Below are 18,227 nucleotides of genomic sequence, written 5' to 3'. Positions count from 1 at the left end.
CCCGAAGCCCCGCCCCTCTGGTCCCTTGGGGTCCGTAACGGCCCTCGCGCACCTCTCACAGCTGGAGCGCTTTGCTCGCGGCACTGTCTATAAAGTTGTTGTTGCTGCTTCCGCCGCCGGTGGAGGAAGATGGCGTCGGGAGGTGGTGGCTGTAGCGCTTCGGAGCGACTCCCTCCGCCCTTCCCTGGCATGGATCCGGAGTCCGAAGGGGCTGCCGGGGGGTCAGAACCCGAGGCTGGGGACAGCGACACCGAGGGGGAGGATATTTTCACTGGCGCTGCAGCAGCTGTGAGTTCCCACCCTTGGGGCACCAAACAGGAAAGCTCCCCTCAAAAGAGAAGCAAAGCTCATCAAGGGTTCGAGGGCTCTGAGGATGGTGGGCCTGGTGGGCAGTCCTCGTCCGGCTCAGCGGTCAGGACTCCAGGGCCCTAAAAGAGAAACGGACCCTAGAGCCGGGCTGTCCATGCAGGGGCGGGAAGAGAGGATGAGGGGTGTGGTGACTTCCCGGCGGATCCTTAATAGCCAAGAGCAACCTAGGCCGTCCCCTGGCCCCGTGATGTGGTTACTTCATGGATCCACCTGGCAGCTCTGCTGGTTTTGCCCTGGGCAGACTGACTTAATATGACAGACAAGAGAATGGGGGTGCAGACCATTAGTTCCCCGGCCTTACTGCTCCGAACATGGAAACCTGATGTAGGGTAGTCTAGGATCATGACCCGCCCACTGATCTTCTCGTACTCAGCACTTCCTGGTCATTACCAAAAGCCCATTCTGGATCCTCGTTTAGGAAAGTTAGGTTGTGACTCCTTTGATCTCTCGAAGAATCGGGCCAAACGCCGGTTGAGACTGCCAGATAAATTTCTCTGCGCATACCAGAAATCTTTGTTTCTGGCAAAAAAAGGATTCGTTAAAGTGCTTTGAAACAGATCTGTGCATTTAAAGGGGGAGAACGTCTCCCATCATAAATATCCCGGTCTCAAATGGGAGCTAGCTGCTGGCAAAACAAACAAAACTCCCTAACCTTTCTATGTGGAATGTCATGAGTTAACAGTATTGGGAGAGATGTTTTGGGCTATTTTATGAGAACACTGACTCATACCACTTGGTACAGTTAGTTCCAGCTTATAATCGTCTTCAGTACTGAGTCTATGCATTTATCTTTCTGTTTTGGTTTTTGTTTCTCAGTATCTGAGTTAAACAACTTTAAATTCTGTATACAGCCTGTATCTGAAAACTTGGAGGTGCTCCTTGTGTCAGAAAAAGTTTAGATTTTGGAGGCATTTCTTCCATGACCATAGCTAGAATTTTACTGTGTTGAGAAATTGAGGGCCTTAATCCCGACTCATAAAGTGCTTTCTAGTGCTAACATAACAGCAAACTGTCTAATGATGCCTGATACTCTGAGGAAGAATAACTTGCTGCTAATGTAGTCTTTGTTTCTGTTTTCAGTATCTTTACATAGTTAATCTCTCATAAATCTTGGAGAACAACTACTGGGCTGAAACTGAAACAGGCGCTAAGCAGCTATTTTCTAGAGTTTTCTAGGGCTCTCAAGTGAAGTTCAGGAGACTGTGGTTTCAATGAGTTCATCCAGGTAGTTGATAGAGGCGTAATACCTCTTTTTCTTAAGACTAGAAATCTCTTGCCTCTCCCCAAAAAAAATGAGAGAAGGAAGGTTAGATTGACTTTGCTCTACCACCGAAAGCAGGTGCTGGGGTCAAACCTAAGTCTTTCAAATGCTGGACAAACATTCTACCTCTGAACTATGTCCTCATTATCTTTAGATTTGACCCAGAATACTAATCTTCAGGAAACAAAGGCTTCACTAAACTATTTTATTAAGCAGCCACTTATTATAAATTATATTTTAATAAATGCTTTAGTTGTGAACCAAAGGATGTAGACATCGCAGCACTTCTGCACAGTTATAGTTAAGGAAAAACACTGAAAAATAAGGAAATTAAGTTGGACCTATTGACACAAGCCTATAATCTCAGCTACTCTGGAGCTAAGGCAGGGGCCTGTCACAAATTCAAGGTCAGCCTGGGTATAGAGAAGATAAAAAGGCTTTGAAGTCTGAAGTTAATCTAGGTTGTACTTCTTACTGTTTTAACTTTGGTTTTCATTTGTTGTTATTTGAGGCAGGTTCTTATGCAGCCAAGGCTATTGTGAACTCCCAATCAAACCTCTTGCCTCCACCTCTGAATGGTATGATAGGCGTGCTCCACCAAGCTCAGTGTTGCTAGCTTAACTTTGGACAAAGTGTGCTGTAAACTACATTTCTTCAATTCCTAACAAAAAAGAAAGTAAGTGTCTGGGTATGGTGAAATCGCAACACTTGGGAAACTGAGGCAGGAAGACCAAGAGGCCACCTTGTACTTTATGGGACATTGTCTCAGGAGACTAAATAAATAAATAGGAGCCTGAGCATCCTGAGGAATGGACAGGGTAAGAGGGATGTAGTAGAATCACACACACACACACACACACACACACACACACACACTCATGCACATGTCAACAGGAAGGTGCTGTAGTTACTAGTAGTGTTATGAACAGTTGTTTCTACACAATAAATATTTAAAGAACCTTAACTATTTTAGAGAGCTTGGGCTGTATTGGTTAATGACCATTTCTGAATCAAAATGCCCACAAAACTAATTATAAATTACTTAATCTTAAAATGGTTAACAGTTTATCAGAATCAAAGCTAACTAATAAGATTGATTTGATCAGTTAAAAGTCATCAGCATAGGCCCTTGACGACTTCAGTTGCTTCCTTGTGTTTTAAGTTAATCTGTGTATATGTCTGTATGTGTGTTTGTGTGTGTGTGTGTGTGTATGAGAGAGAGAGAGAGAGAGAGAGAGAGAGAGAGAGAAGAGAGGAGGCTTGCTTGAACTTGGGGTCTTAAGCATTCTACCATCTAGTTACATTCCCCAGCCCCCAGCCCAAGTTAATCTCCCTATTGTGATTTGTTAACATTTTAGAGGCAAAGAATAGGCATTAAATAATTGGGAAGCTGAGGATGTAACAGTTAAAACTCATTCATGGTATGCATGTAATTTTCTGGACAGCTGTAGTTGCTAATCATCCCATCTGCTCTCTGTTACAGCCAGGAAGTCATGTCACTACAGTAATAAAAATGGGATTTTTAATCAAAAGATAGGTCCACGAGGTACATCTTAAAATATATAAAAGCCATTCATTTGAGTAGGAAAGCCTGAAATCAAAAGAATCATGGAAACAAATCTAAAGTCATTAATTAAAAGCCTGAAATTATATCCAAATCTTTGATGTGAAATTGAATCAGAATAATTATTTAGTTGAAGTTTTCTTCTAGAATAGGGTTTCTATCTCAGTAAAGCAAAGGACTGAATTAGAGCCGTTGGCATTTCTAAGTTCTTGACATTGTGTTCAAAAGATGTAAATTGCACACAGGTCTTCACAATGCCTCACGTGACTTACTGCACACTGTAAGTAAAGGTTCCACAGAACCAGACCCCTTTGTCCTCCCAAGTCCTATCTGCTTGTGTCCTCAGCAGCATGTCAGGGCCACAGTAGATTACTCCAAGCATAAAGGGGAGAACTATGGTGGTTTCCTTATGCTGAGAGGAAGGAAGAAAATAAAGAGACATGAAATCACTGCCTCCAGTTTTGGCCAAAGCTGGCAACTGTCTTATTTTGTGATATGTCAAGCCAAACTGGGAATTTTTTTCTCTTTGCTCTCATTTGTGAACTAAAGCCTTTCAATTAGAGAAAGGTATGAGAAAATAACATGGATAAAGAAGGAATACAAGGGACCAGAAAAGTCATATGCTGAATAATTTGTCTTTGATTAGTCTAATATTACTTACAGAGCCGTGTGAAAATGCTACATGCCTATAGTCCCAGATCTTGGGAGGCTAAGGCTAGAAGGTCACAAAGTCAAGGCCAGACTAAGCTACATAGCAGACCCTATCTTAAAACAAAAACATTAAGACTTCTGGTATTTAAGATTAACGAGAGAATATAATTTACCTTTATTGGTGTTTAAAAGTCTTGGATAGTAGACCAGCAAGATAAAGGTGCTTGCTGCCAGCCCTGACAACCTAAGTTTGATCCTTGACACCTAGGAGAGAACTGACGCCTGAAAGTTGTCCTCTGACCTCCTCCACATTTTGTGTTGTGATGCATGTTTGTGTGTGCACACACACAAATTAATGTCATTTAATTTTTTTAATAAAAAAAAACTCTTGTATAGTAGTGTCTCCTGGTTGACAGAATTAATGTTTAAACAGGAAAGGACATGGACTTCTTAGAATCCAGCCCTAAATCTGTTATTAGTACATATATTCTAGGGTGTGGATATATGCTTAACAAAGATTGTAGTAAAAGCTAATGAAGTTTATCTTTTTTTTTTTCTTTTTCTTTGGTTTTTCGAGACAGGGTTTCTCTGTAGCTTTTCTATTAACCAGGCTAGCCTTGAACTCACAGAGATCCTCCTGTCTGGGATTAAAGGCATGTGCCACTGCCACCTGGCAGTTTATCATATTTTTAATTTGGTTTAAGTATATTCACTTAGCTGCCAAACAGATCTTTATGTTTTCATTGGGCAAATCCGTAGCCATCCAACAACACCCACTCGTCTTGTTTCTATGCGCATCATTCTAACTATGTAAGGCTGTCCCCTGTTGAGCCAGGGTCTCACTGGACTACTCAGGCTAGTCCATTCCGGTAGGCTCATCTGACCAGGCTGATCCTGTGCTTCAGCCTCTTCAGTAACTGGGACTGCAGGCATGCGTTACTGTGACTAGCACAGTTTTTATGAACTTGGTGGCTACTTTTTTTATTTTTGAGAAAGGTCCCATGTAGTAGCCCAGACTGACCTCTTGTAGTTGAGGATAACCTTGAACTTCTGACCCTTCTGTCTCCACCTCTGACTGTTGTGAATACCTCATATGAGTATAATCCTAGAAGTTTGTTTGGTTTTGGGGACAGGGTCCATGACATCCAGGGTGTCCTCACTCACATCTGTCTGCTGTGGCCTCCTAGTTCTGGGATTACAGGCGCGCACCACTGTGCTCAACAGTATGTGTCTTTTTGTGCAGGCTCATTTTGCTAAGTAGAATATCCTCAAGGTTTACCCGTGCTGTGGCCTATATCAGGACTTCATCTTAAGGGTAAATAATATTCCATTGTATAGCTTTTCTTTCCACTCATTCGTATGCCATTAGCCACTGGCTTACTTTTACATTTCGGCTATCATGAAATGTACTTCTGAACAAGAGTGTGCAAACATAAAGCTCCTCTCTTAGTTCCTTTAGATCTATTCCTAGTAGTGGGGTTGCTAGATCATATGATGACTCTATTTTTAATTTTTCTTTTTGAAGAACCTCTGTACTTATACCATTTAACAATCCCATCTCATCTCTTTTTCAACCTTGAGTGCATATAGAATAACTTCATTCTGTCTGGACAGAATTTGGTAATTTTATTTTTTAAAAAATGAGAAGAGTGATGATTTCCCTGGTCAGCATTTTAATTCTATATTCTGTGAAACATGCATAATGGTTGTTCCCAGAGGTTTAGCCTGTCTTCAATAAGATTCAATAAATTTTGAGTATGTATGAGTGAGTTCATGTGGTGGAGAGATGCATGTGTATGCATGCGCATGTGTGCTGTGTGTGTGAGGCCAGAGGTCAAAATCATGCATTGATCCTCAGGAGTCATCCGTCTTGTATTTTGAAACAGTTTCTCATGGCTGGAGAGATGGTTCAACAGTTAAGAGCACTGGCTGCTCTTCCAAAGGACCCCAGTTCAATTCCCAGCACCCACTTAGCACTTCACAACTGTCTGTAACTCCAGTTCCAGGGGATCTGGCACCCTCACACAGACATACATGCAGGCAAAATCCCAATATACTTAAAAAGTAAACAAATCTTAAAAAGAAAAACAGTTTCTCACTGGGACATGGGATTTGCTGGTTAGACTAGTGATCCTAGGGATCTACCTGCCTCCACCTGCACGGCACTGGGAATACCATCGTGCAGCCATGCCCAGCTCTTGGGGGGACGGCATAAGACTATGCTTACCTGGTAGTAGCTAACTAACTTATCTCCTTAGTTACTACCTACTGTAACTACTGTAACTACAGTAAGTTACTGACTAACTTATCTCCTTAGTCCCTTCAGTAAATTTTATTTTTAAAGGAGTTACTTACTTTCTGTGTGTATTTATGTCTCAGTGAGTGTGCATGTGTGTGGTGGGAGGTTCATGACGCACCTGACTTTTACATGGGTGTGGCAATTGAACCTGGTTCTCGTGTTTCAGTGATAGACACTTTACCAACTGAGTCACCTCTTGAGCTCTTCAGTAGATTTCTTGACACAAACCCTACTCTGGTTTTTCTTTAAAATGGTTGTAATGGGGAGGTCAGATGGCAGCTTTCTAGTTAATTCCCTTCTTGCACCATGTGGGTTCAGGGGATCAGACTTGGGTTTGTGAGATTTGTGTGACTAGTGCTTTTACTCACTGAGATGTACCCCCACCCCTCTTTGCTAGTTTTAACAAGATTTCTGATTGTGAATCCTTGTATTTTTTAGGCAGGATCCTGACCCTGCCACTGCTATGTGAACCAGGCTAGCTTCTAACTCATGGAGGTCCACAAGCCTGCCTTCCTAAGGCTGAGACTAAAGGCTAGAACCGCACCCTGCAATAAGTACTTTTAAACAAAGGTTATTGTTTTGTTTAGTTAATAGTTTAGTCAAGTGGAACTCCTACTAGTAAATAGTTAAAGGTGGACGTGCTGGCCCGCTTACTCAGGGGTTAGAGATAGGAGGATAAAAACTTCAAGGCCAGCAGGACTGTGTGAGACCCTGTCTCAGAAACCAAAAGAAAAGTTTCTTTTAGGGAGTAGAATCTTGTACAGACACATTGCTTCAAACTATATGGTTAGATCTGGTTTGAAGTTCAGAAGTTGAAGGTCAGGCATGGTGGCCCACGTCTTTAGTCTCAACACTTGGGAGGCAGAGGCAGGCAGATCTTGAGGCCAGCCTGATCTACAGAGTCAGGACAACCAGGGCTACAAAGTGAAACCCTGTCTTGAAAAAAAAAAGTATATGTCATTGGATTGTTCTGGCAGTTTACCTAGTTTTCAACATTGTAGAGGAAGTAGAAAGTACTCGAGGGGGAAGAGAGAAGATTTCTCAAAATAACTAACAAGAACCCAAACTATGCTGGGAGGTGGTGACATGTGCCTTAAATTCCAGCATTGGGGATGCAGAAGCAGGCAGATCTCTGAGTTCAAGGCCAGCCTGGTCTACAGAGTGAATTCCAGGACAAACCAGGGCTTCATAGAGTAACCCTGCTTGGGGGTAAAGGGGGCGGTGGAGAACCCAACCTAAATTTTATCTAAAATTGCCGCCAGACTTCTGGTTTCTGAAAGAGCCTGCCTGTCTCCTTACTTGGTGTCAGGCTGGCTCTAATGACTCGGCTATTGGCAGTTGGTAAGGGTTGGGAGTGGAGAAAGGGAAAAAGAACTCTCTAATTTCCCTCAGAGCTTGGTCCTCAGAACCTCTGAGCACTTTCATATAACTTGTGGCATGAGTAGATCGTGAGTAGTTGCTGCAGAGAGTAGCCACAAGCACCTCATCTCCAGAAAAATCCTGTTGCTCAACTGTTTTCTGCCTCAGGCTGTGCTGAGTCAGTCGACCAGCTGGACATCTTCACTGGCTTCAGGACAGATTAATCTGGGTTTGCCTTTTCCATGACGGAGCTAATCCACTCTTTAGTGTTCTGTCCTCCTGGAGTTTTCCCCACCCAAAAGTGAGGAAAAGGAGTTAGAGCAGGAGTGGAGCCATGTCTTGAGCTCTGTTTGAGCTGACAACAGACAGTGTGCCTTTTTACTCCTAGATGGCCAACGGCCTTGCTGGTGCTCTTCCTTAAATAGCAAAGTGGTCAGCTTTGGGCTCCTTTTCTCTACTCCTCCAGAATACCTTTCCCTTCATTTGATCTTCCCTCTACCTCACAAGTCCTTCACTTTTTTGTATGGTATGGACTCATTGTGTAGACCCTCTCTCAAAACAAAATATTTTAATACATAAAATAAAATATGTAAGCTTACAAAGGAAACTACTTGCATTAGTAGCATGCACTGCTTTGTTTTTGAAACAGGATCTCACTAAACAGCTCACACTGGTCTTGAACTCAAGGCAGTCCTCCTGCCTCAGCCCCTCAAATGCTGAAACACCATACCTAGCTTAGACTATCCTTTTTCAAGTGATGGGGGTGTTGAGACAGGGTTACCTTTTGTTTCTTTGTTTGTCTGTTTTTCGAGACAGGGTTTTTCTGTAGCTTTCCTGAAACTAGCTCTTGTAGACCAGGCTGGCCTTGAACTCACAGAGATCCAAGTGCCTATGCCTCATGAGTGCTAGGATTAAAAGCAAGCATATCATTTTTGATAATAAAATCTAGAAATATATATAACTATCACAATTTTTAAATAAAGATAAGCACAAAGTACCTACTGTTAGGTTGTGATTCACTGGTGACGTGCTTGCCCAGCACAGGTAAGATTCTGAGTTCTATTTCTAGCACTTCAAAACAGAGTGTAAATACCTAATGTCTATTAGTTATTGTCTCAAGTGCTGTTGTTACAATATGCCTTCCTTTATGATCAAAGAAAACGGTGCTTTTTGGCCAGAGGTAAGGGAAAATGAAATTGTTAATTTTCCTCTCCAAATTCAGAGACCAGCCCTTAAATTCTGTGGCTCATGAGGTTCAAGGTGTGGGGGGAAGGGGGTGCCAAAGCTATGAGAGAAGGTAATACTGTGAAATATTTAAATTAACCATTTATTTATCCAGTTTGTAGAGTAAGATGCACACAGAATCCAACTGATGCAGAATGTTCATTTTCCCAAGTACAAATATTAAATGTTGAACATGATTCTGGGAGAAGAGTCATCTGCAGATATTTACCTTCTAAAATTGTCCCCTAATACCTTCAGGAAGGGAAGCAGCCCCACTGACGTCTTGATTTTTGCCTGACATATGATGTGTGGACTTTGGGAGGACTAGAGAATGATGAGATTGCACCGTTACACTGTTGGATTTGTGATAGTTTACTACTAGCGAGCAGCTAATATACTGACACCGCCATATTTGTTTCTCCTTAGTAGAGGTGGCAAAGGGAGCAGTATTATTTCATGCCAGGGACTTCTAGAGTTGCTTGTAAAGACTCCCCTACCTGCTGTGTGGGTGTGGCTCCTGGAACTGACTCTTCCTTTCGTTTGCCTAAATAAAGCAGCGTGGTTGCGGTTTCCTTAACTCCTTAGCCTTACTCAGTTATACTCGGTTTTCTCTTTAAGAAATACTCAGCCTGGCGTGAGAGTGCATGTCTTAAATCTCAGGAGGCAGAGACAGGAGGATCTCTGCGAGTTTGAGGCCAATCTGATCCACAAAGTGAATTCCAGGACAGTCCAGGGCTGTTACACAGAGAAACCCTGCCTCAAAAAAAAAAAAAAAGTAAATAAACAAATGTTAAAAATAAGTACTCTAACCATCCAAAAGCCATGTTACCGTAGCATTTACTTTGGAGTGGGCCTTTTAGTACAATTCTGGTTTTTTTTAATGCAGTTACTTATAATATTTATCTATGTGTATGTGCACACATGTGTATTCATACCACTGCCAACATATGGAGGTCATAGGACAACTTTCAGAAATCAAGTGTCTCCTTCCACCATGTAAGTCTCAGGGATTGAACTTGTGTCGTCGGCTTAGTGGCAGCACCTTTACCTGCTGAGCCTCTTTCCAGCCCCAGTTGAGAGTTTTGACAGACCCTATTGGGATCTCTTAAATGTAATTTCTGTCCTATGTGGAGCAAAGAGCAGTTAGGCAACAAGGGGAAGAATCACAACTGCTAACCTCAAGGGAAGTTGCCCAGAATCCCAGCAGTGGTTTCAGTGCAGACTGGTGGCGTCAGCTCTGAGGAGCCCACACCTGCCTTCCTATACTAAGAAAATCACACTTGGGACTGGAGAGATGGCTGCACAGTTAGGAGCACTAGCTGCTCTTCCAGAGGACCTGAGTTCACTTCCCAGCACCCACAAGGCAGCTCACAACTGCCTGTGACTCTAGTTCCAGTGGATCCAACTCCCTCAAACACAAATGTATATAAAAGTTTTAAAAAAAGAGAAACAGAAAGAATAAAGTTTACTCACTGAAAATTAAAGTTTATATAAAGAAAAGAAAACCACACTGATGGCCTGTGCCTAAGAGTTTGAGGTGGATAATTGTTAGAGATTACCCATTGGTCTTAACAAGTGTGCCCTCTTCTGCACAATCTTTCTAGCACAGCTTAGGTAGCGTTAGCCCACCGTGCTCTTACTGCAATAAGCAGAAGCTTTCGGACAGACTTATCAGTGGAGCCACCTGCTATAATTAACAGCCAAAAGGAGTCAGCAGGTGTGGATATCTGAGCTAGGAACCCTCTCTGCTAACAAAAGAGAATGCTGCTTTCACGGAAAAAGGACAAGGGGAGATAGTAGGATAGTTTCTTGACTCTGCTTACAACAAGACACTATTTTCATTGGCTGCCTAGAAATGCTTCCTCTTTCAAACTGATAGGTAGCAGTCACGCGTCCCCAAGGCTCTGAGTAGTTCTGAGTGTGGCCTTGAACTTGCTGCCCTGCTTTACCTTGACTGCTTACTAAAAAGTCTTACAAGTATGCTTTATAAAGCATTAGAATTGGCTCTGCATTCAGTGTACTGTGTGTGTCTCTTCATTCTCCAAAAATGAATTGATATTGGAATTTTACTTGTTCAAAACTAGCTTTCTTAAAACATGCAAAAAAAACCTTTTTCTTTTCTTTTGGTTTTTCAATACAGGGTTTCGCTGTAGCTTTGGAGGCTGTCCTGGAACTAGCTCTGTAGACCAGGCTGGCCTCGAACTCATAGAGATCCGCCTGCCTCTACCTCCTGAGTACTGGGATTAAAGGTGTGCTCCACCACTGCCCGGCTCTCCAGATTTTCTATCTGAAGAGGCTGGTCCCAGTGGGAAAGAAGTGGAATCAGGTGGCTTCTGAGATCATGGGGAGTGAAAGTGTAGGAAGGAAGTGGTTGTATGGGAAGGGTGGCCAAGCGGTGTTTGAGGCAGGAAGTGCTAATTTTGTTTTCATTTTGTTTGTCTTCTCAGAAATAATTCAGTTTTGTTCGCTGGATTTGGGAGCAGCTAGAGGAGGGACCACTGTCTCTGACAGATGAGGATACTGTCTGAGCATCTACCGCTGAACCTCATTAACACAGCAGCCCCCATAAAAGCATTATTAGCTAATACAAATCAAATGCAACTAAAATTTTCTGTCCTGGAAAGGGAAATGCCCAATATGAAGAGGAAGCTGTTTGCATGACAAGCTCAGGGATTATCCCAAAAGAGCTGTCATTTTACTTTGTTCTGTGGGTCTAAAAAAAGCCTGTCCAAGGGACAGACTCCCTCAGATTCATTAAGGGAATGCTTTAGGGAAAGTTCCTTTCGTCAGGTCTTTTAACTGACTTGGCCTTAGGGCCTGACTTCAAAGCCCTGCAGTAGCACAAGCTGTGTGCTTCTGTGCTGTACAATCCAGCTTTGTTCCTGCTGGTACCGGCCTGGGGATCCTCCCTACCCTTGTTTGTGACTCTGCACTGACCAACTGTGTTTTCACTGTGTGACCATTAGGCCAAGCATGACTGGTCTTATTTTTCAGCCTACCATGGAATATGGCTAAAATTTCTGTCCATGTGAGTTCCAGATTTAAACAACAACAACAACAAAACCTGAACTGTATTTCTGAGCAGCATTAGATAGAAAGTGTTATGTCTTCCTGGGTCTGTCAGGTGGGTTGGGAATGTCTAAGCTTCAGTTAACAATTTAGCTAATACCTCAAAGGAAGCCTAGAACCAGAGCTTGAATTTGGAGTTCCAATGTGGTGTGCTGGTCACTAGAATAAACCCTGTCAGCATTTGAAATAAAAAAGTCATCAGCTGAGAAACAGAAATGCATTGGGGCAGATTTAAAAAATTATCTGTGTGTATCCATATCTATGTTGGTATCTTGTGGTTTGGGTATCATATTCCAGCAAGATTACAGCTATAAAAATTAATCCTAAACCGTGTGAACTTAGCCCTGAGGCCACCTGAGCAGCAGCAGTCTCAACTCTAGCAATGATTTGCCGCTTACTGAGCTGGCTAACTAGCCAGCCTGTCTTCTTAACACCTGTGGGAGCAGAGGGACACTACAGTCACTTTCTAGGTAGGCTAAGTTGGTTTTTAATGGTTCTATCTTATTCGGAGTATCTCTTTGTTTTCAGAGTCAGCCCCAGTCTCCAAAGAAAACCACATCCCTTTTTCCTATCAAAAATGGTTCCAAAGAAAATGGGATCCATGAGGAACAAGACCAAGAGCCACAGGATCTCTTTGCAGGCAAGTAGAGACTCAGAGTTTAAGTACCTTCTAGTCACCTTTATTAAATTTTTTTTAACTTTATTAAATTATAAATTATTAAAGTCAAAACCACCATACATATGCATAAGTTGAAAAGCTTCAGCCCAGCCCAGTATAATGGAGGTCTATGTCTGTGATCCCAACTCTTGGAAACTGAAGGCAGGAAGATCAGGAGTCCGAGGTCATCCAAAAAACTACAACAAAATCCCTAAACAAACAAAACAAATCCTTTAAAAAAAAAAAAAAAGCCAGGCAGTGGTAGTATGCACATTTAATGTCAGCACTTGGGAGGCAGAGATAGGTGGTTCTCAGTGAGCTCAAGGCCAGCCTAGTCTACAGAGCAAGTTCCAGGATCGCCAGGACTGTTACACAGAGAAACCCTGTCTTGAAAAACCAAAAAAATAAATAAAATAAAAAAGAAAAGAAAGAACATGAGCTAAATTATTAAATGTTAGAAATGTGGTCAGGGGAATTATAGAAATACTATATCAGCTGGACAGTAGTGGCTCACACCTTTAATCTCAGTGCTTGGGAGGCAGAGGCAGGCGGGTCTCTTTGAGTTCAAGCCCAGCCTGGTCTACAGAGTGAGTTCCAGGACAGTCTCCAAAGCTACAGAAAAATCCTGTCTTGAAAAATCAAAAAGCAAATTTAAAAAAGATTTCTCTCCCTTTTCTCTCTCTTCTCCCTTTCCCTCATCACTCTGTGACCCAAGCTAGCTTCAAACTCATGGCATTCCTTCTGCCTCAGCATCCCAAGTCTGAGGTTATAAGCATGAAGCTTAGATTACATCCTACCCATATGATGCAGCATCCTTTTATGTAGCTCAAGATGGCCTCAAACTCCCTATCATTCTGTTTTCCTACTTCAACTTCTTAGGAATTTTTTTCTTTCATGGTATGGGAATTGTTCTTGGTCCTCACATATATTAGGCAAGTGTCCTTTTGCTGAATTAGGTCCCTAGCTATCTTAGTTAGGGTTTCTATTACTATGGTGAGACAGCACAACCAAAATGAATGGGGAAGGGAAGGATTTATTTTGATGACACTTCCATCCCACAGTCCATAATCACAGAGGGCAGAACCTGGAGGCAGGAGCTGATGCAGAGGCCATGGAGAGTGCTGCTTACTGACTTCTTTCTCATGGCTTACTCAGCCTGCTTTCTTACAGAACCTAGGACCAGCCCAGGGATGACCCCATCCACAATGGATTGGGCCCACATCAAATACTAATTAAGATACCCTACAGAGTGTCTACACCCCAATCTTACAGAAGCATTATTCAACTGAGGCTCTCTTCTCTAGGATGACCTTGCTCATGTCAAGTCAGCATAAAAGCTAGACAGGACACCAGTCAGTTTTTGTTTGCTTGTTTGGTTGAGAAAAGGGCTCACTAAATTGCTCAGGTGGACCTTGAGTTATCAGTCCTCCTGCCTCAGCCTCATGAATAGCTAGATTTTAGGTCTGTGCTCTAGGCCTGGCTGGAGTGCTGGGGTCACAGGTACAACCTATGACACCCAGTTTCACCTAAAGGTTTTCAGTGAACAGTACACGCACACTTACTAACTTCATCTGTTGTGTGGGATCTCAGGCGGTGAACCTCCAATACAAGCTTGAGCTGGCTGCTTGTTCCAAAGACCTCACAACCTAACACACTCACTCGTTTCGTGTGCTGCTTCCTCTTTTATGTCCCCATGGCATGGTCTTTTACAGAAATGACTCACTTTCAGTTGTCAGCACAGTAATCTAAACTCCTATGGTTCTGCCTAGCTCCCCTTTCAAGTCTAGAAAGAAAAGGAAGCAGCTTTCTCTGTAGTCCCCAAAATTAAACTGAACACGTAACAGTCAGACCCACAAGTGGATATTTATGTTTTTCTTTACTAAAAAGAAAAGCAATGAACTGGTTGGGGTTAGAACTTCTAGCTTTGTTGCTCCACATTGGAAGTGCATTTGCATAAGAAATTTTAATGTCTAAAAATGGTACAGAATGCTATTTTAGAAGTCATTTCTCCGGAACACTTAGAGAACGAGTTGTTCTGCTCACCTGCATTCTCAGAGAGGCTGCTCTTAAAGAGCAAATCTTCTGTTCTTACAGAGCAGATCTGGTGGTGCACGCCTTTAATCCCAGCACTTGGGAGGCAGAGGCAGGTGGATCTCTGTGAGTTCGAGGCCAGCTTGGTCTACAGAGCGAGTTTCAGGACAGGCTCCAAAACTACAGAGAAACCTTGTCTCGAAAAACCAAAAATAAATAAATATATAAAATCAGATCTTCATTCTGAAAACTGTTCTCATCATAAGTGTTTTGAGGGGCTGCTACACCCCTCCCCATTCTAACGGCATTTACAAACTATAGCTTAATCTGTTGGGATATAGCTAAACTGTCTTGTGATGAGTTCTTTTTGTTTGTTTTTGTTTTGTTTTGGTGTTTTAGTTTGGTTTTTCATGACAGGGTTTCTCTATGCAGTCCTGAGTGTCCTGGAGCTTGCTCTGTGGTTAAGGCTGGCCTTGAACTCACAGAGGTTCCCCTGCCTCTGCCTGTCAAGTGCTGTGATTAAAGGCATGGGCCACCTGTGTAGGCTGTGACTAGTTCTTGAACTGTCAGTGTAACTCATGTGTACCAAACTACCCTTCCCCAAGTGTTACTGTGTATTTTCTAATTGATACTTTTCCTGAGGTTTCCTCTGATGTGTGATTGCCAGTTCTGTCATGCTGTTTATAAAGCAGACAACCAAAGGTGCTGTCTTATACAAACAACTAAAAACAAGAATAAATGAGTTTCAGGTAAGGTTTTAAGTGACCACTTCCAAGAGTAAAATTATTTAAGCATTTATTTTGGCTGTGGAGTCTTTTTGCTAGATCATTGTTTCTTTGACGTAAGGTAGCCATACAGTTGTGTCTGGGCAGAAGAGGGAGAGCTTGCTCTACCAAACCCATGATAATAACAGTCCCTCAGTGTTGTCTCTTTTGAGTCGTGTCAAAATTCCGTGGCTCTTGTTTTTGTTGTGTTGGTGCTTGCCATTTTTCTTGTGGAAAACCCATTATTGACATTCATTTTAAAATATCAACTGTTCTCAGATGCCACAGTGGAGCTCTCCCTGGATAGTACACAGAATAACCAGAAAATGATGCCAGCCAAAACCCTTAGTTCTCATTCTCTGCAAGGAGCCACAAATTCTCCGAAACTGCAGCCAAGCTACGAGGAGGTGAGACTATGCACTGTTGGTTGCTTTTGTGTCTTAGGACTGTGTGCTGCCAGTCTGGAGTCCATTTGGATTTGAACCTGAGTAAAGATTTACAGCTCCTGACGACCTCTGCTCAACGCACAGCCAGAATCCAAACAGGAACTCTTTCTTAGGCAGCATAAAGGCTTTGCTGTCACTGGTGCTACTTATTGTCAGAAGCTCCCATAAACCTTGCTCTATTCCCTCTTTGCCCAAAAAAGGCCAAGTCTGCCAAAATCCTATAATTATTATCATGAAAGTAAGATTTTAAGGAATCGATGTGAAAGTGACCTGTGAGCTGCTTCACTGGAGCTCCTGGAAATGGACAGACTGAACACTGAAAAGTACATCTTGACTTTGTTATACTGGCAGGTGTTGAATGCTGTGTAATGTCTAGCCTTTTTTGTGTCAACTCTCTTTATTTTTCTTTAAAAGCTAGAGGAAGAAGAACAGGAGGACCAGTTTGATCTGACAGTCGGTATTACTGATCCTGAGAAGATCGGTAAGGTCCTTGGACTCTTGTGATGCTATAAGGGATCCTAACTGGCTAGTTCGGGAGTGGCTTCTCCAGAGCTGAACCAGCAAAAGTGAAGTGCTTCATCAGTGTCTTTCCTGGAACTAAGCTTTTTGATCACATTACTTGGGATTTTTTTTTCTTATCTTTAGGAAGAAAAAAAATAGAGACATAAAATATAGTTATAATTTTTAAAAACTCAGACAGGGAGAGGTGGCTGGAGAGATGGCTCAACATTACAAGCACTTGACAGCTCTTCCAGAGGTCCTGAGTTCAATTCCCAGCAACCACATGGTGGCTCACAACCATTTGTAATGGGACCAGATAGATTTCTTCCTTTGGTTTCTGGTGTGTGTGAAGACAGAGCACTCACATTCATAAGTAATTAAATCTTAGAAAAACAAACAATTAAAACAGAGGTCCAGAAGATGTCAGAAGGTCTAAGGACACCTGCAGCCAAGTCTGGCCCCTGAGTTTGATTCCCCAGGGCGCACATGTAGGAGAGACCCCACTCTGAGAGTTGTTTCTGACAACATGTATATTATGGTGTGACCATGCCCACACTCATACCTATAAACACAAAATTAATTAATAATAAAAAATAAGAAACCTCAAACAGCCGGGCGGTGGTGGCGCACGCCTTTAATCCCAGCACTCGGAAGGCAGAGGCAGGCGGATCTCTGGGAGTTCGAGGCCAGCCTGGTCTACAAGAGCTAGTTCCAGGATAGGCACCAAAGCTACAGAGAAACCCTGTCTTGAAAAACAAAACAAAAAAAAAAACAAAAAAAAAAATACCTCAAACAGGGGCTGGAGAGATGGCTCAATAGTTAAGAGCACCCAGTTAAGAGTGCTTTTGTAGAGGACCCAGTGCCTAAAGTGGGGGACTCACAACTGCCAGCTTCACCAGCAGGGTGTTTATGGGCATCTTGTTCAGTTCCTTCACCTACCAGAAGAGGGAAGAGAAGACCAAAAAGAAAGTAGTGTTCCTGTTAAGGCACAGTGTGGTATAGGTAAAAAAAGGACCAGGGCTTTGAGTACATATCTAGGAATCTCTTGCCTGATAGTCTAGAGCTACGATACAAATATTGCATAACACATTAATTTTAAGCTTAGTTGCTAAAATCCTTAATAGAAATTACAAATGGTACTAATTGTTCTACCTCTTCTTCCTGGTCCTCACTCCAGAATCAGATAAGAAGCAAAGGCAATGGGAATTGTTGACCAAGGCTTTCCTGGTTCATAAGAGGAGGAATCAGAGAAAAGGAAAAAGAAAAAACAAAACAAAAAACCCTAAACCCCATGGTCCAGTGCTGGGGTTTTATCTGGATTCCAATATATATCTTTTTGGGGCTTAGGAAGTCAATAGTGCCTTTATCTCCCTAAGTGGTCTAGGTCAGGACACTGCCACAGAGAAAAACAGTTGCTTGAATCCTGGATTATTTAACAGTCAAAGGCCTTTTCATAAAAATAATTCCTCCAGGAAAGGAAGATTTTTGTGACATCAGGCAGCCCAAGTGTCTTCCTGCCAGGCTCTTTGCTCTGAGTGAACGTGCTGGATCAGAGAGATCAGTGTCTCCAGCAGCAGTGGTAGGACCTCTGAAAGAGCAGAGCAAGCCTGGAGCTAGCTTAGGGCAGAACTGCTTGTTTCCTTTTACAGCAGTTGTTTCTTTCTCCTGCTTTATACAGCAAGAGAATTGTTTGGTTTTGGACAGATGTGTATAACCAGCCCAGATACTGGCATGGTAACAACTGGTGAATTGTCAGTAGCCGGTGCTGCTTTATGGAGGGTATAAATGGAGCCTAGCTTTGGAACAGGGGACTGACTCTCTTGTCTAACTCATACTGGGGCCCAGCCAGCATCCGTGGGGGCATGTGTGCCACACAACCCCCAAGACACAGGAAAAACTGGATTTTAGGATTACATATAAAGCCTGGAAATGAAACAAGCCTGTCTAATAGAGGGTTCCTGTAGCTATGGTCTAATAGAGGCTCTGTAGCTATGGTCTAGTTAAATGTTACTGGATCAGCTTTTCTTTCTT

The 18,227-nt window shown here is 42.6% G+C and overlaps 1 protein-coding gene across 3 annotated transcripts in view; it reads left to right on the top strand.

The window, feature by feature from the left end:
• The first annotated feature begins 23 nt into the window (after positions 1–23).
• Snx1 (sorting nexin 1) overlaps positions 24–18,227 on the top strand; it is a 33,103-nt gene continuing 14,899 nt past the window's right edge. Inside the window, exons 1-4 of one of the 3 annotated variants that reach the window (XM_050125940.1) lie at positions 24–288; positions 12,325–12,436; positions 15,529–15,656; positions 16,110–16,176. In XM_050125940.1, coding sequence (XP_049981897.1) covers positions 130–288; positions 12,325–12,436; positions 15,529–15,656; positions 16,110–16,176 — 466 coding nt within the window. In that variant the 5' untranslated portion in view covers positions 24–129. Of the gene's footprint in view, positions 289–2,172; positions 2,307–12,324; positions 12,437–12,457; positions 15,235–15,528; positions 15,657–16,109; positions 16,177–18,227 lie in introns of those variants that run through there. The other 2 variants (XM_050125949.1, XM_050125959.1) reach the window with 2 other exon arrangements.

This window comes from Alexandromys fortis, unplaced genomic scaffold (assembly GCF_014885135.2).
Source record: "Alexandromys fortis isolate MF-2015 unplaced genomic scaffold, M_Fortis_MF-2015_v1.1 scaffold_22, whole genome shotgun sequence".
Taxonomy (NCBI): Eukaryota; Metazoa; Chordata; class Mammalia; order Rodentia; family Cricetidae; genus Alexandromys; species Alexandromys fortis.
The sequence above is the reverse complement of the archived record's forward strand: the minus strand, read 5'-3'. Positions and strand labels throughout refer to the sequence as shown.